The 24,124-nt window shown below is 39.8% G+C and overlaps 4 protein-coding genes across 4 annotated transcripts; 2 read left to right on the top strand and 2 right to left on the bottom strand.

Moving 5' to 3' along the window:
• On the bottom strand, positions 3,045-3,878 carry LOC102181160 (keratin-associated protein 13-1). Its single transcript, XM_013971946.2, has one exon. It carries the CDS (start codon positions 3,785-3,787, stop codon positions 3,317-3,319), a length of 471 nt encoding a protein of 156 aa, XP_013827400.2. The 5' UTR covers positions 3,788-3,878; the 3' UTR covers positions 3,045-3,316.
• On the top strand, positions 7,967-8,518 carry LOC102180888 (keratin-associated protein 13-1). The gene has a single exon (XM_005674702.3). It carries the CDS (start codon positions 8,000-8,002, stop codon positions 8,501-8,503), a length of 504 nt encoding a protein of 167 aa, XP_005674759.2. The 5' UTR covers positions 7,967-7,999; the 3' UTR covers positions 8,504-8,518.
• LOC100861175 (keratin associated protein 13.1) lies at positions 14,908-15,496 on the bottom strand. Its single transcript, NM_001285770.1, is given in 1 exon segment — positions 14,908-15,496. A coding segment is annotated over 1 exon segment (492 nt). The 5' UTR covers positions 15,455-15,496; the 3' UTR covers positions 14,908-14,962.
• KRTAP15-1 (keratin associated protein 15-1) lies at positions 18,687-19,357 on the top strand. Its single transcript, NM_001285771.1, is given in 1 exon segment — positions 18,687-19,357. A coding segment is annotated over 1 exon segment (411 nt). The 5' UTR covers positions 18,687-18,739; the 3' UTR covers positions 19,151-19,357.

Genomic DNA, 24,124 nt, shown 5'->3' with positions numbered 1-24,124 from the left:
TTCAGAAGTAAGTGATCCAGAATTAGACACCTAAGACCTAGAGAAAATAGCTCCTAAATCTTTCTGGCCTAATTTCAAATCATTCTTCCCTTTTCCCTCAATGACCAGACAAAATGGCTTTCCACCCTATAGTGCACATAGCAAGGCTTTGATGCTAAACCGCTTGTTCTCCATGCCCCAAGTATCTAGCCCCTACTTTTTTTTGTTTTTTAATCTTTTTTCTCCTTACTTATTCTTTAGACCTGTTTCAAATGCTCTTTCTCTGGGAATTCTTTCTTTACTTGTAAGGTATATGTTGCTCAACATATGTTACTGTAGCATCAAGGACTTATTCACAGCTCATTATTTATATAACATTTGCTTTCTCCGTTAGACTTTCATTCTAGTGAGAACAAATAGCATACATTTCTCACTCTGTTTTTCATTTCTCATTATGGAGTAATGCACAAATTAATTTTGTTAAAGAAATATATTCAACAGTGTATTTCCATAGCACAGATTTTGGCTCACAGTAAAGGTTTAATGAAGATATTGTGAAAAATAGTAATACTGGCCAAATGTTTGGCTATGTGTTCTGAGGTGTTACTAATTTAAAAAAGGGGCATAAAGGGTTTGGGGAGGATACAGTTCACTGTAATCACTAATGAGGTAAAAATTATTAATAAATGGAAATTGTTGAAATCGGATGCCTAAAAATGACTCATGAGAAAATTTCCTGGAAAAATGGATATATTTATTCTCAGAAATCAGAACTGGAAATGACTAGGTAGACAGATAATCAGCAGTTTCTGGAACTTTAGTTGTGTGGGCAGCAGCTTGGGACACAAAACCCTGGGTTCACATTTCCATGGTGTTAGGCATCTGTGGAAGCACGCAGCAGGTGGAACCAGGAAGCTAGAAGCCAGATAAGTGCCAGCTGGTCTGCTCTTAGTTGTATAGAATAGGATTAAGTTAGTGAAATCTGAATGAACACTATACTATTCACTATCCTAAAATTAATTGATGAAATATAGAAAGAATAAAATCTGTATTCCAGGAAATTTATAATGCCAGAGATTTGGAACAGAGGAAGATGCAGTTTCCCAAGTGGTAATGGCAAAAATATCATCTCAGGAATTATGTGTTTCCTTTTGTAAAATAATACAGTTTTCTTATTTTGACTATCAACCTGAAATGGGATACTGTATTTAACTTCAGGTGTAATTGTAACGTTATAAATTCATTGTCTCCACCACCAAATTTTAGTGATTATTTGTGATCTCATCATATCACTATTTACACTCAATCAGTCTTTGAGTTATTTTTGTAAATTTGCTTACTGGTTTTGGTAAGGAGAATAATGGCCCCTTGCTGCTGCTGCTGCTGCTGCTGCTAAGTCGCGTCAGTTGTGTCCGACTCTGTGCGACCCCATAGACGTCAACCCACCAGGCTCCCCCATCCCTGGGATTCTCCAGGCAAGAACACAGGAGTGGGTTGCCATTTCCTTCTCCAATGCCGGAAAGCGAAAAGTGAAAGTGAAGTCTCTTAGTCGTGTCTGACTCTTAGTGACCCCATGGACTGCAGCCTACCACGCTCCTCTGTGCATGGGATTTTCCAGGCAAGAGTATTGGAGTGGGGTGCCATTGCCTTCTCCATGTTATATAGCAAGAGTAATGAGAGTAGTAATGAATTAAAGTTGCTAATCAGTTGATACGAAACAGAGAGATCATCAGGTGAGCCCAATGTGTTTATAAACATTCTTGAAAATGGAAGAGAAAGGCGGAAGAATAGACCAGAGTCATATCAATACAAGGAGGATTTTACCCACCACTGCTGATTTTGGAGGAAGTGGGGCATAGGCTAAAGAATTTGGGTGGCCTCTAGAAAACAAACAAACAAAAAGAAGACAAGTAAATAGGCTTTCCCCCAGATCCTCTGGAAAGAAATGAGGCCCTGCTAGCACAATGATTTTAGTTGAGGGAGATATCTCATTCAACCAAATTTAATTTCCTAATTTGCATCTAATTTCCTAATTTCAGGGATGTTTGAAAATCTTACAAAGAATAGGAAAATATTTATTTCTCCTATGTAGAATGCTACTTGTTCTACATAAAGATTAAATTTCCAGTTGTCATTGTACTGTCTCTGTTACTACTTTACTTTCTATAACACTTGTATGTAAGATAGAAAAATAACACTTAAAAAAAGAATATCCAAATTTATTTCAATATACAATTGAAACATTCATTTTTGATGATATTAGAGCTTTCTTGAGAACAGTTAGATTCTGTTTCTCTGTTGCTTAAGAAATCCAGGTGCAACCTCACACCTGCTGAGCCTAGTTCCTTCTCATCTAAGTTTGTTGCCTATCTTTTTATACAAATGGTGATAATTTGAGCAGATTGAAAACAGTAATTGGGGTACAGGGATTTAGTCAATTAAAAAAAGAGAGAGAGAGAGAAAATTTCCTGCAAGGTGATTATCTAAAGCTCAGCGGTGTTCTTTTCTCTAAAAATGTACTAGTCTTCCATTTTGATACCCTTCATGCCCAGGTCTTATCACAGAAGCCTAAATTATATTCCTGCATTCTTAAAACCACTCTTGTACATAAGGCGTTTCAAGATGTATGGTCTGTGTAGATAAAGGTATTCAAATCTCTTGAGATTTTCTTTTACAGTAAGGCTGTATGTAGAAGCTGTGGGCATCCAGAGAAAATTCTTAGTTAAAGAAAGAAAAACGTCTGGAGTAGGAGATGGCAAGCTACTCTGCTGGACATGATTGAGTGACTGAACAGTAACAAAAACCAGTATTCTTGTCTGTAAAATTCTATGGACAAAGGAGACTGTGGGCTACAGTCCGTGGGGTCGAAAAGAGTTGGACATGACTGAGCACAACCAAAATTAGTGCATAGCCCCTTAAATCTGAGCTTTCCAAAGCCCATTAATAGAAACAATAACAATACAAATTTTAGTTGACACATTGTTAATAAATAACAACATTCACAGCATATTTGGATGGCAGAACAAAGAGTTTATTAAAATCAAATTATTTGACCTTCCATCTATCTTTGGGAGAAGTGCAAAACCGTAAATTCTATCTACCATTCAATTTGAATTTCTTATTAACTTTGTAGGTTGACAGTGTGAATTTATCTCCCCAGTCTAAGGGTTAGAAAGGTAAAGAATTGCCAGTGATCAGGAAATACTAGAATACTTTTCAATGGAGCAGATTAAGATAGCAGATAATTAGGGTACACAATCTAAATTTCTCAAATGAATTTGGCTCCTCTACAAGTTAATCAGTAGAAGCCAGATCTACAGGTTGGTAAGTAGCAAGATTAATGGAAACTTCTGCAGGGAAAATTAATTGGGTGCCAGAATCGGGATCCACAGCCCAGGGAAGGGAAGCCACAGACTCCATAGCCCAGGGGTCTGAAGACACGGGATCCACAGCCCACTGAGTAGCTCCTTCTGGATCCAGAGCTCGGGGAGCTGCAGCTGCTGGACTTACAGCCCAGAGATCCATGGTGAGTCGTCTTGCAGGGACTGGAGAAGGTGGAGGTCCTCCGACGGCGGCAGGACGTCTGGCAGGGACGGGACACCACACGGAACGTCTGGGTCCTGATGGGCTCACAGTAGGTCTCTTGACTGCGGAGAGAAGAGCCCAGCTGGCAGGAGCTTCGAGGGCAGAGATCAGTGCTGTAGACCAGGTTTCTGGGGAAGGAGGAGCCACAGGAGGAGCCTGAGTAGCGCAGGTGGCCCCCAAGGGAGCAGGAGGAGAAGTTTCTGGAACAACAGTTGTAGGACATGTTCACAGGAGATGTGAGTTCAGCTGCGCTACAGTGAGAAGATTCTGAGTTTGAATGTAATGTTCTGGACAGATGTGCTTATATATACTCTCAGCAATAGGTGTGGTAACCTACAGGGTCATTTTTTCCATATGTGTGTTCCCTTGTTTACATGTGTGTAACTTAGCAATCTTCTCTATAATTGTAGTTGGAATGGTTCTCCCCATATTGTATTTATGGATGCTATAATTTTGGTGTTATAGCCAAGGCCAATGAACTACACCTATGTTAGAAATGCTATGACTTGTTTCACACGAATGCTTATTCCATCATAGTCAAGAAAGCCTTTCTGCTTCCTCTTGCCATAATCTTTGGATGTTTTGCTTCTGTCAATGAAGAGAAAATGCTTTTCTCAAATGGCAGTTACATAAGATAAAGTTATTTTTCTTCTTTGTCAGTGGATCAGAGGTGTAACTTTGGCTTGGACAAAGAACCTACTAAATACTGACTTTACTTGTTGCCATGTCTTCTCAGAGGATGAGATGGTTGGATGGCATCACCGACTCAATGGACATGAGTTTGGGTGAATTCCAGGAGTTGGTGATGGACAGGGAGGCGTGCCATGCTGTGGTCCATGGGGTCACAAAGAGTCAGATGTGACTGAGTAACTGAACTGAACTGATATCTTCTCATCCTCCATTATTGTCAATCTACTACATTCTGTTACGCATGTGTCTCAGATACAATGGAAAGGAAAAATTATCAGCCAAGACACTTTTTTGAGTACCATTGATGGCTAGAACCAGAAAGAAACCCGCACAGCTATTTAGAGAGATGGTGACAGTGAGGGACGGAATTAAGACAGAGTCACAAGGAAAGCCAGATTGGAAAGCATCAAAGAGCTAAGAAATATTGAGATGAGGGAAGGAAGCAAGTGAGTTTCAGATTCAGTGGACCTGACATGAGCCCTGTAGTCTTAACAGACTGTCACCTGTACATGTAGATGCCCTAAGAATTTCCTTCTCAGATCTCCATCTACAGAAGGCTTGACTGATCAAGGACGCCCCTGCCCCAACTCCATGCTATGGCCCAAAATCTAACACTGCATTGGTAGGAGAGCCTCTCTTTCCATGGGGCTGCTCCCAGGCAATGACAGGAGAGATATTAGAAGGCCTCCTTCTTAAGACACATGAGATCCTTTGCTGGCCAACAATTGAGGATCTCCAATGGTCTTGAGAAACTGTCCGCAATCCGAGGCTGCCTGGGGCATGTCTGTCTATCTTCTTCACTCTGATGAGACTCTCATAGAAGTCTGACAAGTCTCCTAGCCTTCTTCCCCTCTTCCCCAACACTCTTTTCTTGCAGCCATCTCCCCATAAGTCTTTGTACCTTTAATTCCATCTCGGGATCATTTCTGCTAAAGCCCATCTTTCAGTCACCTCAACGTTAGGCCAGTTCTACTCATTTCCTGAGTACCATTTCACACATCAGATGATGCATCAACTTTGATAAACCCTAAACTTTTGTTTAGATATGTTAGATAGTATCATCAACTTAATGGACATGAATCTGAGCAAACTCCGGGAGGCAGTGGAGGACAGAGGAGCATGGCATGCTGCAGTCCATGGGGTCACACAGAGTCAGACACGACTTAGTGACTGAAGAACAACAAAACTATTATTTCTTCAAATACTGTTTCCATCCCCTTTTTATCTCCTTTTTTCCTGAGATCCAATTATAAGCAACATAGCGTATACATTATATATACAGGCCTCTCACAGTCTTTTCTGTATATTCAGTCTTTTTGTCTTTTTCATGCTTTAGTTTGGGATTTCCTTTTATTCCATCTTCTAATTCACTGTCTATTCAGTTCAGTCACTCAGTCACGTCTGACTCTTTGCAACCCCACGGACTGCAGCATGCCAGGCCTCCCTGTCCATCACCAACTCCTGGATGTTGCTCAAACTCATGTCCATCAAGTTAGTGATACCATCCAACCATCTCATCCTCTGTTGTATCCTTTTCCTCCTGCCTTCAGTCTTTCCCAATGAATCCATCAGGGTCTTTTCCAATGAATCAGTTCTTCACATCAGGTGGCCCAAGTATTGGAGCTTCAGCTTCAGCATCAGTCCTTCCAATGAGTATTCAGGACTGATTTCCTTTAGGATGGACTGGCTGGATCTCCGTGTACTCCAAGGGACTCTCAACAGTCTTCTCCAAAACCACAGTTCAAAAGCATCATCTATTAGGCAATGTTTAATCTACTGATAAAAGATATCACTAGTTTTTCCAAATCAGTTATTACTTTATAAATTTCTAAACTTTCAGTTAGATTCTGTTGTCTAGTTTTCATTTTCTGTCCCCAATCCTCAAATTATCTTCAATTCTGAAACACAGCTCTTCCTTGATAGCAATATTTCCCTGTTTCCTACTACTAAATTCATAGCATAAGTAGTTTAATGTCTGATTTTCCCAAGACTATTATATGGATTATGGATTTCAGATTGTATTTTCTGCTGTTATATTTTGTTCCAGTTTTATTTTGTTATATGCAGTATTTTAATGTTATTATTTTTGGTAAGTTTATAATAGCTTTATTAAAAAATAAAGTAAGAAAATATTGCTATCAACAATAACATTACATTTCCTTGAGTCTGGAGTATGGTTTAACTAGTTTTACTTTAACACTGAATATTTTGTGAATAAACTTTGAAAGTAGCTGTAGCTATTTACACACTCAGAATATGATAAAATTTAGTAAACTTTGTTTTTAACCTTTGACTCTATAGTTAAAGAGAAGCTATATATATATATGAAAAACAGAAGGGAGAGAAAATCTAAGTTAAATACATTAAAAAGAGGAAGGAATAATGGTAGGATGAGAACAGAAAGAGGAGAGAAAGAGAGAGATTTATACACCCTACAGAATAAAAGAGAAGTGGAAAAAAATCTTCACATATAGGCAGGAAACTGCAGCTCTGCAAATGCCAGGAAGTCAAAGCCTGTGCACAGAAAAACTAGAGATATTCTAAGACGATAGAAATCCTGCATCGCTGTTCAGTTGCTAAATCATGTCCGACTCTTTGCGATCCCATGGACTGCAGCACACCAGGCTCTTTTGTCCTTCACTATCTCCTGGAGTTTGCTCAAACTCATGTCCATTGAGTCAGTGATGCCATCCAACCATCTCATCCTCTGTGGTCCCCTTCTCCTCCCACCTTCAATCTTTCCCAGCATCAGGGTCTTTTCCAATGAGTCAGCCTTCACATCAGGTTGCAAAGGATTAGTGGGGCAGCTTCAGCAGATAATGAAAGGAACAATAGATCAAGATTCATAAAATACACTAATTTTGATATTTTTAATTATAAAGACATTAGGGAATAAGTAATAATTTGAGTACAATAGAAAAAAAATTTCCTAAGCCTTCTCTGTGTTTCACTTTCAATTGCTTCCTTCTCTCACCATACATCAGCGTTTCCATCTTAACTAAATAGACATGGGCCAGATTGATCTCTCCTGGATACTATTTCAGCTAAGCCTCTTTTTTGGTCATCTTATTTTTACATACAGAGCAGCTGTCTTTATGTTCCTCGCCATTTCTCTCTCAGTCTCTTATTTTATCTATTTTTGGTCTCTATTGGATTAGGGACATACTGTATAACTGTGATCCTTGCTGTATTTTCTATTGCTGCCATAACGATTACCGGTGAGTGATTTTGGAGAATGGGAGTAAATGGTGACAAAGTGGATCATTTCAGAAAAGCTTCGAAATTGTGTCTCTGATCCATGGTACCAGAGGAAAATCCATCTTATTCCACACTCAGGAGGGAAACAGTCACCAGGAAAAACAGATGTAGATACATAGGAAGTAGGTTAGGGTAAATCAGAAAAAAAGCTTTCCTGGTCATGACGCTTCCCTGGCCATGATGGGATGCGCATTAGTAGAAAACAGTCATAGCATTTCCGACATAGCAGTAGTTCATTGGCTTTGGCTATAACAACAGAATTACAGCATCCATAAAAACAAATGCGAGAAACCATTCACCTGCAACTGCAATTACCGAGAAGACTACTGAATTACACATATGCAAAAGAGGAAATCTCATTAGGAACCATGATCCCTTGGTGCGCCACACCCCTTGCTGGAAGTGTATAAATGCCACAGTGCAGGGGAGACATTCAGACTCAGAATCTTCTCACTGTAACTCAACTGAACTCCCATCTCCTGTCAACATGTCCTACAGCCGCTGCTCTGGAAACTTCTCTTCTTGCTCCCTTGGGAGCTACCGGCGCTACCCAGCTTCCTCCTTCCCCAGCAACCTGATCTGCAGCACTGACCTCTGCTCTCCCAGCTCCTGCCAGCTGGGCTCCTCTCTCTACAGCCAGGAGACCTGCTGTGAGCCCATCAGGACCCAGACTGTGGTGTCCCGTCCCTGCCAGACGTCCTGCTACCGCCCGAGGACCTCCACATTCTCCAGTCCCTGCCAGACGACTTTCCCTGGGTCTCTGGGCTATAGGTCCAGCAGCTGCAGCTCCCTGAGCTCTGGATCCAGAAGCTGCTACCCAGTGGGCTGTGGAGGCCGTGGCTTCAGACGGCTGGGTTATGGAATCTGTGGCTTCCCTTCCCTGAGCCATGGATCCGGATTCTGTCATCCAACCTACTTTTTGTCCAGTAGCTGCCAATCATCCTGTTACAGACCATCCTGTGGATCTGGCTTCTATCGTTCAATTTGTTGAAGGTCTAAATCCTTTTGCATATTGAGATCAAAGTCTCTCTCAGTATACCCATCGTTTTCCTTCTCACATTTACCACTAATCTTTTATTCTTAAATCATCAGTTTCTTGCATCATCAACTTTTGAGGGACTCTAAACTTAATGAATAACCCAATATGAAGTCCTATTGCCTGTACTATTGGAGTGAAAATATACTATTGGAGTTTCATGGAAAAGCATTTGAAAATGAAAATTTTAATCTAATAAATTTACATCATCTGACATTGAAATATATTGTTTGTCTTATTTGCCTATAGTTTAATCAAGATTTGGGAATTTTAAATAAAGATCAATGTGCATCTGAAACTGGATGTGAAAACACACATTTTGAAAGATTTTAGCAAATTTCCATTGTCATTGCATATGTTTCCTAGTGGGAGTAATTATTTCCTGGAGGTCCATATTGTATTTGCCTCAATATCAGTGATATTTGCCTGAGGATGGAGGCATGGATTTCTGCTAATAATGGAAAACAGAGAAATTGGTGTATAACTAGAAATGCAGGCAACAAAAATACAGTATAATTTACAAGATGAGATAATATGTACATAACATACTGAACGTTTAGTATCTCAATGTAGATTTTCAGCTAAGAGAAAAAATAAGCCTTTAAACAACTCCAAGGGTAGATGTTTTGTTCTCTGTTGGTTGGCATAAGTGCCGTAATCCTTCCCTGAGCCTGGTCCCATTGATGATCCATTCTGAGCCGTACCTATGAACATTCATAAAGAGATTCACAATGATTTTAATTGGGGAGTAACTGCGTTAAGCAGTGAGTGCTAATTCTTTCCAGTTGTATCTCACTCTTTGCAACCCATGGATTGTATCCTGCCAGACTCCTCTGTCCATGGAATTTTCCAGGCAAGAATACTGAAGTGGGTTGCCATTCCTTTCTCCAGGGGATCTTCCTCACTCAGGGATCGAACCAGTGTCTCTTACGTCCTCTGCACTGGCAGGCAAATTCTTTACCACTAGTGCCACCTGGGAAGCCCACTGGGTTAAGGAGACGTGGGATAACCTCCCAAGGCTTCCTCAAGGCTCAACCTGAATTACTAACAGCAACATACATGGAGCAGTGTTGAATAAATATTTGTATCCTCTAGGCTTAGGCTGCATCCTTTTCCCCTAGTACCTTTTTCCTCCTGTATCCTTTTCCTAACTCTAAAGCAGAGCTGAAGTCAAAACCTTGAGGACAGGCTGTGTGTTTGTCACAAGATACCAGGCGACTAGGACTTCCCAGGTGGTGCTAGTGGCAAAGAACCCGCCTGCAAGTGCAGGAGACATGAGAGATACGGGTCTGATGCTTAGGTCAGGAAGATCCCCTGGAGGAGGGCATGGCAACCCACTCAGTGTTCTTGCCTCAAGAATCCCACAGACAGAGGAACCTGGTGGGCTACAGTCCAATAGATTGTACAGTCGGACACGACTGAAGCAACTTAGCATGCACACATGCACAGCATGCATCATGCAAATAGTATGGAGACCACGGAAGGTGACAGAATCAAAGAGAAAAAATCTTACAAAGGAATCTGTTTTTTTTTTTGTTGCTGACTTTATGATGGGCAAAGAGGGCTTAGTCTTTCAAGGTCTTTTTAGGAACATATGGTATGATTTTGGAATTGTCCTCCCCTGGATCTGATCAACAGTGAGAATCATTTATCCATCAACTTGTGCTTCCCATTGTTGGAATGTTGCCTGGCTGTGTATTAATTTTCTGGAACCTCATTAAACATGTGAGAGGATTCAGTATGTTCCTTTTGTTTTTCTGGCTGTGATCTCTGAGAACCCAGGTAGAGAGTGAAAGAAATGTTGTTTATGCAGGAGGGGAGATACTGTCAGTGCAAAGAGGGTTGAAACTTGCATGCAATTGTTTCAGGCACCATAGCTGTGTCTGGGATCACAGTTGGAAAAATTAATATATAACAGAGGATACAAGGGGTACCTGATACACAACTTGCGTTTAATTGCTCAAATATCCTCATGAGAAAGACAAACATTCTGTGCTATAGATCTTCCCAGACATGAGAGAAAGAAAAGTCAAAAAGAATTAGAAATTTGCCCAAATTTGTTCATCAAAGATCTAGTAGAATTCCATCTCTTGAATCAACCTATTCTTGTTATTTTCTGAACTTTTTTTTTTTACCTACTTTTTTAACCAAGAGCCTTGAATATACCTCCTACTATGGAGCTTGCTTTACCTGAATAGACTTCAGCTCCTTTGGATCTAGTTTCATTAGCCTTGTGAGTAGTATTCATAATAAAGAGAAAAACAAAAAATAAATGTAGAGTTTAGGAAAAGAACGCTAAAGAAAAATGAGCTAATTTCTCTTAAAAAGATTTGCATTAACCATAATACTTAATAATAGATTGACAGAAATACGTTATTATCCCTCAGGAAGATATTGCTAGATATTCTGAGTGCAATGACAAACCTTGTATTATTCACTTTAATTATCATTATTACTGTCACATTAAAAAGTTCCCTTCCTCAATAACTACCACTATGAACAAGAATAGTAAAAAACAAAACACACACACACACACAAACTCTCTTTCACAGTCACACATGCATAATTCTAATATCAGCAACCCCAAAATTGAAGATGAGCTTACTGTTAATATTTTTTTAAAAATAAGAGATAAAGGTGATTTCTATATAACTTGACAGATTTCTTCTCTTCCCTCTGAATTCCCCCAACATAAACACTGTCACTCCTAGAAGCTTTTCTCTGAAAATTAAAAAAGAAAAGAGTAAAATTGCCAAACCATGACATCTCACTAATCTGTAAACAGCATTCCCATTTTGGTGAGTCAGACTGAAGGAGCAATCAGGCGTCGATCAGGATAGAACCATGGGGAAGTCCTTGAGAAGGGAAAAGTCGTGTAATTGGATGTAAAAGTAACAGAATATGAAATAAAGACCTCAAATCAAGCATGAAAGAATGTACCTCCCTCCCCCGCTGTGTGTGCTTCGTTATATAAAGTAACATGCTAATGACATAAAAATCAACAACAAAAAAGGCACCAGGAAAATAAAAAATACAACAGAGATGGAAGAGGTGATTGATGAGGTAAGGAAAAGCAGGCCAAAAAACCTGCTCTGGGTATACACAAAAAATGTTTTAAAACTACAGCTTCTGCTTCGAATAGCAGAATATTACAGCATGTTTGGATCCAATTATGGGTTATACATTTACAGCAATTACAACAGTATTTTTTTCTTCATGGGAATCCTACTTGATTATTTTTATCATGATGTGGTCCTTCAGCAAAATTTTTGTTTCTATTGTTACTGAGACAACCAGTCATTTCATCTTTGATTTGAACTTTTTAAATAATTTTGCATTAGAACTGCCAGAGTATTAGGAACTTTCATTAGCTTTACATGGACTCTTTGGACTGGATGAAGAAATCAAATCAAGAAGAAATCAAATCACTATTGGAATTAAATTCATTTTTCATTTGAAGTATTTAGCAATATTGACATAATGCTGGCTTCATTAATCCTTAGTGAAGCTTTTCTTTTGTTAATGGAAGAGCACATCATCTACTGCTTCATTTGTGCTTTTGTTGTTTGGTGTCTGCGTGTGTGTGTGTGTGTGTGTGTGCATGAGTATGTTTTACTTGTACCAGAAAACTTAGGATTTAACATGGCGAAAATGATTTAGAGTAGCTATTTGACCTAAATGAAACGTATGCATCAGAGTGATATATAAACAGAGTTTTTACAACTGTTAGTGATAAATAATCATCTTTGGAAGTAATCTTTTTAAAACTTCTGTCTTTTGAAATAGATTCTGATGCTTCTCCAGCAAAATCATCTCTTTGACTTTTTATCTGGTAAGTGATACTTCTGACCCCCATGGTGGAGGGTAAATGTCAAAAAATTGTTGCACAAGTCATATTTCACCATCAGCTTGCTTTAAGAATAGAAACTAAGAACTCACACTTTCAAATTAACATATGAACTTTTAGCTTTAGTTCATTGCTCCTAATAAGATATTCTTTTTGCAAAGTCTAAAAACATAAAAATTCTCCCAAACAATAACATAGTTGTAGATTTAAGCAGTACGATATGCGGCCAAGCAAGCCGCTGCAGCAAGAGCGTTTAGACTGATCTTCATGTGCTGTGTGCTTCTGCACACAGGCATCTCTGACTCCTACAGCCTCATGGACGGCAGCCTGCCAGGCTCTGCTGTCCCTGGGATTTTTTTCAGGCAAGGACACGAGTGGGTGGCCATTCCCTTCTTCAGGGGATCTTCCCATCTCAGTGGTCTAACCTGAGTCTCTTGGCCTCCCACACTGGCAGATGGATGCTTTACCACTGCACCACCTGTGAAGCAAGTATATGCTGTGTACCACCCTCCGTTTTATGCCCGTATTTTATGTACTGCTGCTGCTGCTGCTAAGTCGCTTCAGTCGTGTCCGGCTCTGTGCGACCCCAGAGACGGCAGCCCACCAGGCTCACCCGTCCCTGGGATTCTCCAGGCAAGAATACTGGAGTGGGTTGCCATTTCCTTCTCCAATGCATGAAAGGGAAAAGTGAAAGGGAAGTCGCTCAGTCGCGTCTGACTCTTAGCGACCCCATGGAGCGCAGCCCACCAGTCTCCGTCCATGGGATTTTCCAGGCAAGAGTACTGGAGTGGGCTGCCATTGCCTTCTCCCTAATCAGTAATCCTAAATTTCCCACTATCTCCACCTACTGGTAGCTTGGTGTCTATTACTGCATCTTGCAGGATGTGGAAACAGCCACAGCAGTACTGGCTAGGTTAGAACGACAAATGAACCTCTGCCAAGATTTGAACATGTGAACTGTCCTACCACTGTATCTAAGTGTAATGTGTTTTCCATGACCCCTCAGCAATAAAAGGAGTAGTTCTATTTTTTTCAGGCAGAGCAAAGAATAGGATATGGCTTGTCTTCAGATTTAACACTGGCTAAAGTAAAAACTGTTCACCCTGTATGCATCTTATAAGCACTCCACTAGATGAAACCACAGCAAAAGCAAAGTGGAAGTTTCCTAAACCAATCATCACTTATGTTGACTCACTTATTCATTACATATAAAAAGTGAGAAATCTAAGACAATTACCAAGTGGGACTGGATGCTGAGACAAACAGAATAAACCAAGACATATGGTTACCCTGTGGGTGAGAATCTAGGTCATCTGTACCTTATAGTAATATTGTCCTTGACTTAAAGGATAAAAGTTTGGAGCATAACTGCTGATTCAGGTGTAATCAGCTTCCTAAACATTTAGTTAACTCTTGTAACATGAGAATATTTGCATTGTTTTTGAATTTCCTTTTCCTTTTTTTTTTCTCTAATTAAATGTTATCAACAGAACAACTTAAAAAGTGGTTGCAAACCAACTGTATTAATGATTGTACAAAAAGTGCTGGGCTTACTTCTGATAAATATTGGGGTGTATTAGATGTTTTCAATTATCAATCAATTAGACATTTCATTTGCTTTCTTATGAAAGCAGTAAATCAGGGGCAACTGAAATTCTCACCAAATCTAGCTAACTAACTTCTTACTGAATTTATTATTTTAGAATCTATCTATGAGTAGTCTTCCTTCCAAAATTATGTGATGTAGTCAATTTAATATACCTATTTATAATTATATAAAATATTCAAGTTTCAAACCCCCTGCAAAACCAAAGGTCACAGTTACTTGTCTGTAGTCTTAAAATGTAGTCTTAAAAATGTAATTTCAGATTTTACCATATTAACAGAATGTATTTACTCCTTCTGTATTAACAGAAGGGTAAACATGAAAGGATGAAATAATTTCTTCCAAACCTAAACGACACTGAACAATTTTACCTTTTAAATTGAGAAAATTTAAATTATGAGTACAAGATGCAGAAAAATACAGCCAGATATTTAGAATTATATTTGAAGACACGTCCTAAGTTGCTTCAGTTGTGTCCAGCTCTTTGTGACCCTGTGAACTTTAGCCTGCCAGGCTTGTCTGTCCATGGGATTCTCCAGGCAAGAATACTGGAGTGGGTTGCCATGCCCTCTTCCATTGAAGAAACAAAGCAAACAAAATGACAAAAGCAATATGTGGATGTCATATACCATACTTTATTTAAACTCACACCATTTTTTCTACTAGTAAAATTTGAAATAGATGCATTTGGGGAAATAACCAGGAGAAATAAACAGGAAATAAATGTGCTTCAGTATCACATGTCTATATAGCTACAAGGGAGTAGTTATGGCACCTTTCTTCAATGAATACATTTTCAGTTACCGGTATTCAAATTATTCCTTATCCAGTGTAGGTAACAGCAGAAGTCAAATTTATAAGCTAAAGGTAAAACAAGAGGTCAACAGATAGTGTAGATCTCAATATAGTTAAGTATTGCATTAAATTCTAGATGTAGTAGGTATTGTATTCAAGTATGACATTAGTAGAAGCCAGATCCACAGGTCGGTTGGAAAGAAAGAGACCGGCCACTCCTGGAAGAGAAGAAGGTGGGACGGTAAAAGCTGGATCTACAACTTAGGGATGAGAAAATGTTGGGGCTGTGACCCACGGATTGGAAACCACCGGATCCAAAGCCCAGAGATGGGACTTGACCAGCAGATTGCAAGTTACTGGAACCGAAGCCCAGAGATCCAGAGCAAGTCGTCTGGCAGGGACTGAAGAACGTGGAGGTCCTCGGGCGGTAGCAGGACGTCTGGCAGGGACTGGACACCACAGTCTGGGTCCTGATGGGCTCACAGCAGGTCTCCTGGCTGTAGAGAGAGGAGCCCAGCTGGCAGGAGCTGGGAGAGTAGAGGTCAGTCCTGTAGACCAGGTTGCTGGGGAAGGAGGAGCCACAGGAGGAGCCTGAGTAGCGCAGGTGGTCCCGGAGGGAGCGGGAGGAGAAGTTTCCAGAGCAGCAGTTGTAGGACATCTTCGCAGGTGATGTGAGTTACGATGGGAAGGTTCTGAATCTGAATGTCACTTCTTGGACAGGGGCGTTTATATATCCTTATCATCGGCTGTGTCATCCTCGTGGCTCATAAAAACAAGCTACCATCATCTTTTTAATTGAATCCAAAAGATCAGCATAGTTACACACATGGAGTGCTTGTGGTTTTACAGCTGAAGAGTATAATCATCTTTGTGCCTTGAAATTCAAGTAATAGTATGGAATCTTCAAAGCTCTTAGTCATCCTTTTCTACCAAAGTCACCAAGCAGATCACTCAGAAAACTTTAGAGGCAGTGACTGGGCTGATGGAAGCTGGCTTAATTAAAAATAATTGAATCCCCTTTCACAATCTGTCCCAAAATTGTTGTCATCTGGAGAGCAAAGTTGCTAACTGATCTACTCAAAGTCGTTTTTTAAACAAGGACATACACGGATTGTACCAGGAAGCGGCAGGTTAACCTAATGGGTAATGCCATAAGGAAGTGGCAATGGTAACACACAAGATGTATGATGATTTTTTTTAATTAAACCCCAATGTTAATGGCTTTCATGAAATATTAAATGAGAGATCCCCTTATTTCTGATGCTCCTGCTTAAAACTGTATGCAAACTAGCAAGAGTCCACCTTAGCCAGTCACTCTTTCATGCGCATGTGTGTGTTTACTGTGCATGTGTGGCTGTTAAGACGCTTCAGTCGTGTCCAAATCTTTGTGACTCTGTGACTGTAGTCCACCAGGCTCCTCTGTCCATGGGATTCTCCAGGCAAAAATATTGCAGTGGATGGTCATGCCCTCCTCCAGGGGATCTTCCTGACACAGGAGTTAAACCCTGGGTCGGGCATCTCATATACTGGCAGGCAGGTTCTTTTCCACTAGCACCACCTGGGAAGCCTGTGTGTTTATGGTGGAATGAGTTAAATATTATAAATACCTTTATATTGTTTTGGAAATATTCATCTAAGGTACTTTTAGAGACATCAAAAACAAGAACAAAACATGCGACAAAAATGCCCAATGTATTTCTCTCTCTACTCAGAGGCAATGTTTTCCACCAAAAGGACTACCTGGAATCTAAAAAAAGGCCTTTGTTTTAAGGAAATTTTATAAGGTATTTGCCTTGAAGTATTTGACCAATGTAGCCATCTTAAGGAGATTCTTCCTCTGCCTCCGAAAGCAACATACTTGACTTTGACTTAAAATGTTCTTAGGTGTTTCTCACAAGTCTTACACAATTTCTAAAGTAGTGGTCATTTTTTATTGTTATTCTATGACTTGTATTCCTCCTCTGTGTGGTAAGGTAATGAAGATTGACACCTTGAAGAAGAAAGATTGAGAAGCTTTATCTTCCTGTGGCTTCTGTGCTGTTCGATTTGTTCATATCACAGAAAAAAATTTCTACTTTTGAACAAAAGTACTTGTGTGCAAAAAATTCATTTCATTGAGAAAAGAATGTTCAGTATTACTTAATATCTTATCTCATAGCATATTCTTCTACAGAAATAGCTTATATGAGTGGATGATATTGAAGCAAGCAAATTCAATCTAGCTAAGTGAAATATTTATATGGATGTTTTGACGTTATAAACAAAACAGGAAGGTTTGGAATCTACTAGAAAGCAATTTTCTATTCATAATTAAGAAGCCTGATAAATAAGAACTGTTTATTTTAGAAACAGAGCACAAATTATGTTGCTTACCAAATATATGGAATATGACTGAAGACCAATTTGTGTACTGAAAACATTCAAAGTCATAAAGTTTACAGTTTAGAAGGAAGTTTAGCAATTATCTCCAGTACTCTGCCACGTTGGAATCCCATTTACAATATCTTATCAGATGGATATCTAATAAGTGTCCCCAAGATGGAAATCTCAATTACCTGCAAAGGTACCTTGTTTTAGATTTTTAGTTGAATCTTTCCTAAAAACTTCCACTTAGTAATTTCAAATCTTCATAGAATGAGTCTCAGCTCATTTCTACTGGATGATGTATCAGTTTTTGAAGATGGGTGTCTTAAGAGATTTGCCCAACACCACAGGTTATTTTAAGCTATTCTCTGTACACATGTACTGCTGTATTTACAGTTAAGCAATGATGAACTTTATGGGAGAATCTAGAAAAAATACTTATACTAGTTCTCTATGCAGAATATATAAACAAAAATATATAATTATATATATATGATTTAATGTATTTACCACATCAGAGGTAAATTCAAAAGGATTCATTCTCTTTTTTACATTATCATATATTTTGAAACTCTCTACCCTCATTTCAATCTACAAAGGTCATTTGTAATTATGAATTTTTCTAACTTGATCTTTCTTTGAAGTTTACAGGTAGTAGGCATTTTCCTTACTTCTTGATTTTATTTACCTTCTTTAGCAAAAATCCCACCCTATGAGAGAAAACTAAGGGACTAAAGGCTCATCTTTCTTAATGTATAGAGCTTATTATTTTGTTCTCAATGACATCAACACCACTAAAAATGACTTAAACTTTATGCAGAGATTTTTTTGAAAATTAAATTTATTGATGTGATCTCTCATGAAGAAAGTCAACTTCAGAATAAGGATTTCTTAAGCATTTTTATAATGGAAACTTCAAAGCACTGCTGAAAATATGGATCCCTTATTCTTAAATCAAAAACTCACTCATACAAGAGCAGTTTGGGTACTTACACTATAAGAAAACTAGAATATAAATGTGTTAGATGCTCATTTAACATTTGTACCAATTAAGGAAGATAAGTGGGTTATTTCTTCTATAAGGTACACAAGATTTGGGATGTAAAACAGATATTGATTTTTTTCCCCTCTATTCCTAAACTTGGAACAAAATGAATGTTCCCTCCTGACTACAAAGTACTTTTTAAAGCTTTAAATACAACGAAGTTCTCACTGTGTACCCATTCAATACACTATGTTGAAGGATAAGATGAATAAAACCCCAATCTTACAGGTACAATTATGGTGCAATCAGAGTCACCTACCCAAGCTAGATGAATGAGAAATAACATTTTTGCTTCATGAACAACTGCTTTGAAAATCTGATGAAATTCTTTCATTTAAAAGTCTGTAATCATAAAAAAGGTCTTTGAAGGTTAATGCATTTCATTTTTACTGGAGCATAATTAAGCGTTCTTATTAAAATGAACATATGCTATTACACCCATTGCTAGAGTATTTAAGTATCCGGTGTAGAAGGTAACATTCACAGTCACAAACTTCCCTTTGCAACTCAGCTGAACTCAGAACTCCCAACAGCATGTCTTTCAACTGTAGCACGGGAAACTTCTCCCGTTCCCTTGGAGGTTACTTGGGAGTCCCAGTTTCCACCTGTGATTCTTTCTACCCCAGCAATGTTGTCTACTCCCCCAGCACTTTCCAGCTGGGCTCCACTCTCTACAGTGACTGTCAGGAGAACTTCTTTAGGCCCGTCAGCTTCCAGACACCCTGTGCTGTGACCAGATCTTTCCAGACATCCTGCTCCCATTCACAGAATTTCATCTCCCGCAGTCCCTGCCAGACAATTTACACTGGATCTCTAGGGTCTGGAAATATTGGCCTTGGGTCTTTTGGTTGTGGAAATACTGGCTTCCAGTCCCTGGGCTGTGGATCCAACTTCTGCTCCCCAACGTACGTTTCCTCCAGGAGTTGCCGGTCATCTTATTACTAACCAGCCTTTAGCTCACGCTTTTGTGAATCAACTTTCTGAAGGACTCCAGTCACCTCATGGTTATATTTATGCTTTATGAAGTTTTAACCCTCGGCATTTCCAACATCTTTGATAACTGACCATCTTCAGCACCAGGGCTTACTATCGCAGTCATTCTGGAAGTATACAATTCACTGTGGACAAAGTAATCTTGACTTTGTAACCAGACATATGAGATATGTCTTGAATTTTCCTCATTCCTGATCCAATGCTCAGAATCTCCGTTGCTGTCTTACTCAGAATCCTGTTTTACTCCTTTTCTCCTAAGACTCTTTCACTTGTGCATTTCAAATAGATATGGCATTTAAAATGAAAGTATTTCTTTAGAATGAATTACAGCATTTCATTTTTTTATTCATATGGTGCATTTAGTGAATGCATCCAGTACCTTCAACTGTGTTCAATAGCTAAACATTTTGTTTCATTAATATTATGCTGCGTAGAAAAAGGAAGTTTAGAGAATCTAAATATATGGCACATTTTATGTCTTAAGAGATTTATATCCTCTCCTAGGTGCATTTTTTCATCTAATTACTTTAGAAAATTTCATTTTTAGGTAGGCATTTGTTGAAAAATATTTATTGAATTCTGGTTATAGTCCGGGCATTCATGCTGAATGAAGACATAAATTCCTTCCCTTCACAGAGTTCACACACACACAAGTTTAACTTACTGTCATTTAGCAAGTGCAATAATGTCAATAAAAACATGTTTCACTGGGAACACAAAGAACAGGATGTTCAGAAAAGGGTGAGAATATCACAGAAGACTAATTAGTGACAATAAGGTTACTAGTTCATGTAAAAAACAAACCGTGCTCATATAATGTGTTAGTTGCAGTCCTTTGAGAGATAGCTGTGGTCTAGGACTTGACATGACAGATATTTGTTGAACAAAATACCTGCCAGTGAAAATGGGGAGGTAGCTGGAGGGTTCTGGGAGAGCCATCAGACAGCATCGCCAGTCTGAACTCACTGAAGGGAAGATGGAAGGAAGGAAGCTGGGTTAGAATAACCTTCTTCAGGCCAGTTCTAAGTTTTGATGAGTCACCTGCAAGTCACAGAGACAGCCTTGCCTGCATATCCTTGCCAAGTTCAGTCACTGGCCAAGAACAGGTCACAGCATGGCTTTGGCATAAATGTGGGGCTACACTCAGAGACTAGCAGCTGGGACTGTAAGTCAATTATGCTCCCTGCAGTGGGAGCTACATTTCCATAGCTTCCATGTTCAGAAATTCATCCTGATTTTAAGTAAGTCAAAATAATGACCAATAGCAAAATAATAAATGAAAACAGACTTTTCCATGAATTACATTCAGTATACTTTATTTCATGTCCATTGATCCAAAAAAAAGAAAAGACTGATTACTGTATTAGATCCTGTATAGGATGCAATGAGTGAAAGTCAAACCCTGAAATAGAATGTGAGGAAAGAATTGAGAATTATTGGAGGGCTACGCTTGATTTAGAAAAAGCAGAGGAACCAGAGATCAAATTGCCAACATCCACTGGATCATAGAAAAAGCAAGAGAATTTCAGAAAATCATCCACTTCTGCTTCATCACCAACTCAATGGACATGAGTTTGACCAAGCTCCGGGAGCTGGTGATGGACAGGGAAGCCTGGCATTCCACAGTCCAAGGGGTCGCAAAGAGATGGACATGACTGAGCAACTGAACTGAAAGCCTTTTACTGTGTGGATCACAACAAACTGTGGAAAATTCTTAAAAAGATGGGAATACCAGATCACCTTACCCACCTCCATAGAAACCTGTATGCAGGCAGAGAAACAACAGATGGAAGCAGACATGGAGCAACAGACTGGTTCCAAATTAGGAAAGGAGTACATCAAGGCTGTATATTGTCACCTTGCTTGTTTAAATTCTATGCAGAGAACATCACGTGAAATACTGGGCTGGATGAAGTACAAGCTGGAATATAGATTGCCGGGAGAAATATCAATAACCCTCAGATATGCAGATGACACCACCCTTATGGCAGAAAGTGAAGAGGAACTACAGAGCCTTTTGATGAAAGTGGAAGAGGAGAGTAAAAAAGTTGACTTAAAGCTCAACATTCAGAAAACTAAGATCATGGCATCTGGTCCCATCCCTTCATGGCAAATAGATGGGGAAATAATGGAACAGTGACAGACTGTTTTCTTGGGCTCCGAAATCACTGTAGATGGTGACTACAGCCATGAAATTAAAAGACGCTTTCTCCTTGAAAGAAAAGCTATGACAAACCTAGGCAGCATATTAAAAAGCAGAGACATTACTTTGCCAACAAAGGTTCATATAGTCAAAGCTATATGGGTTTTTCCAGTAGTCATATATGAATGTCAGAGTTGGACTATAAAGAAGGCTGAGCACTGAAGAATTGATGCTTTTGAACTGCGCTGTTGGAGAAGACTCTTGAGAGTCCTTTGGACTGCAAGGAGATCAAACCAGTCAACCCTAAAGGAAATCAGTACTGAATGTTCATTGGAAGGACTGATGCTAAGGCTGCAGCTCTATCACTTTGGCTCCCCAATGAGAAGAGCTGATTCAGAAAAGAATGATGTTGGGAAAGATTGAAGGCAGGAGGGCAAGGGCACGATATGGTTGGATGGCATCACCGACCCCATGGACATGAGTTTGAGCAAACTCTGGGAGATGGGGAAGGACAGGGAAGCCTGTGGTGCTGCAGTCCATGGGGTCGCAAGGAGTCAGAGACAACTGAGGACTGAAGAACAAGTGTTTCATTTGAAGTGCAACTAAATGTATTAGGGCGTATTTAGGACATTCCCTCATTTTTCTCCTGTTATAGAACTTTACACTTGACCCAAGGGCTCTAACTTCCCTGAATTTCTGAACAATATCATGGACAGATATATGACCACATTAAAAAAATATTTTGATTTCATACAAATAGATTTTATCCATAAATTAGAAGTCAGATAGTTCCTCCTTTTCCTCTCTATTCAAGCCTCTCATGTGATTCCATGGGTCACCAATGACTTGAAATGGCCTGACCACTTTATTTATCTCTGCTCTTCCTTGTCTTCCTTCACTGTGCTGCTCCTGGCTCTGTTTAAGCCAAAGGGAAAGAATAGGTGGAAAGGAAATGACAGCTGAGGCCATCTGTCTTAATCTGCTTTAGACCACCTGGGTCAACATGACCTAGTTAATTCAGGAAAATTTTTCTGGGAAAAATGTTAGATTAAACCAATAAATCATTTCACTGTATGTTTCAGTAAACTACTGTAATAATGGATACAGTGGACTGCAGACCTGAAAAACAGCCCCCCTAATTAAGCAAGAGGCTTCCACGGTAACTCAGATGGTAAAGAATCTACCTGCAATTCTGGAGACTCTGGTCTGATCCCTGGGTAAGGAATATCTCCTGCAGAAGGGAATGGCTAGCCACACCAGTATTCTTGCCTGGAGAATTTCATGGACAGAGGAGTTTGCAAATTATGTAACAGTCAACTTTTATCAAGAGACTCGTGTCAGTAACTTCTCTTTGCCATGCCCATCAGTTCTATGCTATCTACTAATAAACTTGCCCAGTCCCAATCAATTCTGTACCTTGAAACCATCTGAGCCCATGATCTCACTTCTAACACCTGTCTTTGGAGTCATGTATAGGTTGTGAGAGTTGAACTATGAAGAAAGCTGAGCACCAAAGAATTGATGCTTTTTAATTGTAGTGTTGGAGAAGACTCTTGAGAGTCCCTTGGACTGCAAGGAGATCCAAACAGTCCATCCTAAAGGAGATCAGTCCTGGGTGTTCACTGGAAGGACTGATGTTGAAGCTGAAACTCCAATACTTTGGCCACCTGATGCGAAGAGCTGACTCATTTGAAAAGACCCTGATGCTGGGAAAGATTGAGGGCAGGAGGAGAAGGGGACGACAGTTTAAGATGGTTGGATGACATCACCTACTCAACAGACATGAGTTTGGGTGAGCTCCGGGAGTTGGTGATGGACAGGGTGGCCTGGCATGCTGTGATTCATGGGTTCGCAAAGAGTCGGACATGACTGAGCGACTGAACTGAACTGAATGTGGAGACACAAACAGCTGAATGTCTCGATGCAATGGTGTTCCCCTTTGCTGAAGGAAGTTCTGACACTTCACTTTGCTTAGTTAACAGATTGTCTGGTAGTATTCTGAGATGTCCAAGAGGGACGTAAAAAGTCTTTTCACTCAGCTAGCACTAAGTGCTACCTGTGATTCGTCTTTGCTGTTGAGGATCCTCACTCATCGCTCATGTCTGAATACTAGCTCTTTTCTGGAGGAGACAATGGTATGTTTTCCAGAAATCCCTTTCTTACCTCTCTGCCAGCCTCTGTGGGACCCTCTGCACTAACCCATTTCCCTGATAGCACAGACTCCTATAACGTCTCCTTAAATCATCCCCCTCAATTTCGCCAGCTCTGCACCCCACCAAGCTTTCCTCTGCTAGCATCCATTTGCTCTGCAGATGACACTCTTAGCCTGGAACGGACACATACACTTACCACACTAGTCATGGAAACAGAGACAGGCAGAATGCTTCAGGTGAGCAGAAAATATTTTTCTCTAAAGGTCTTAATTGATTGAATGAGCTCTGCTCACATTATTGACAGCAAACTCCTTTACTTAAAGTCAACTGATTATAAACAACAAATTCATCTTTAGAAGGCCTTTACAAGAACCGCTGCTGCTGCTGCTAAGTCGCTTCAGTCGTGTCCGACTCTGTGCAACCCCATAGATGGCAGCCCACCAGGCTCCCCCATCCCTGGGATTCTCCAGGCAAGAACACTGGAGTGGTTGCCATTTCCTTCTCCAATGCATGAAAGTGAAAAGTCAAAGTGAAGTCACTCAGTCGTGTCCGACTCTTTGCAACCCCATGGACTGCAACCTACCAGGCTCTTCTGCCTATGGGATTTTCCAGGCAAGAGTAGTGGAGTGG

This window comes from Capra hircus, chromosome 1 (genome assembly GCF_001704415.2).
Source record: "Capra hircus breed San Clemente chromosome 1, ASM170441v1, whole genome shotgun sequence".
NCBI classification, from domain to species: Eukaryota; Metazoa; Chordata; class Mammalia; order Artiodactyla; family Bovidae; genus Capra; species Capra hircus.
Note: the sequence above shows the minus strand (reverse complement) of the source record. Positions and strands in the feature narration are given on the sequence as shown.

Excerpts from the sequence above, each read along its gene's own strand:
- LOC102181160 (XM_013971946.2), bottom strand. The coding sequence starts at position 3,787 with ATGTCCTACAACTGTTGTTCCAGAAACTTCTCCTCCTGCTCCCTTGGG.
- LOC102180888 (XM_005674702.3), top strand. The coding sequence starts at position 8,000 with ATGTCCTACAGCCGCTGCTCTGGAAACTTCTCTTCTTGCTCCCTTGGG.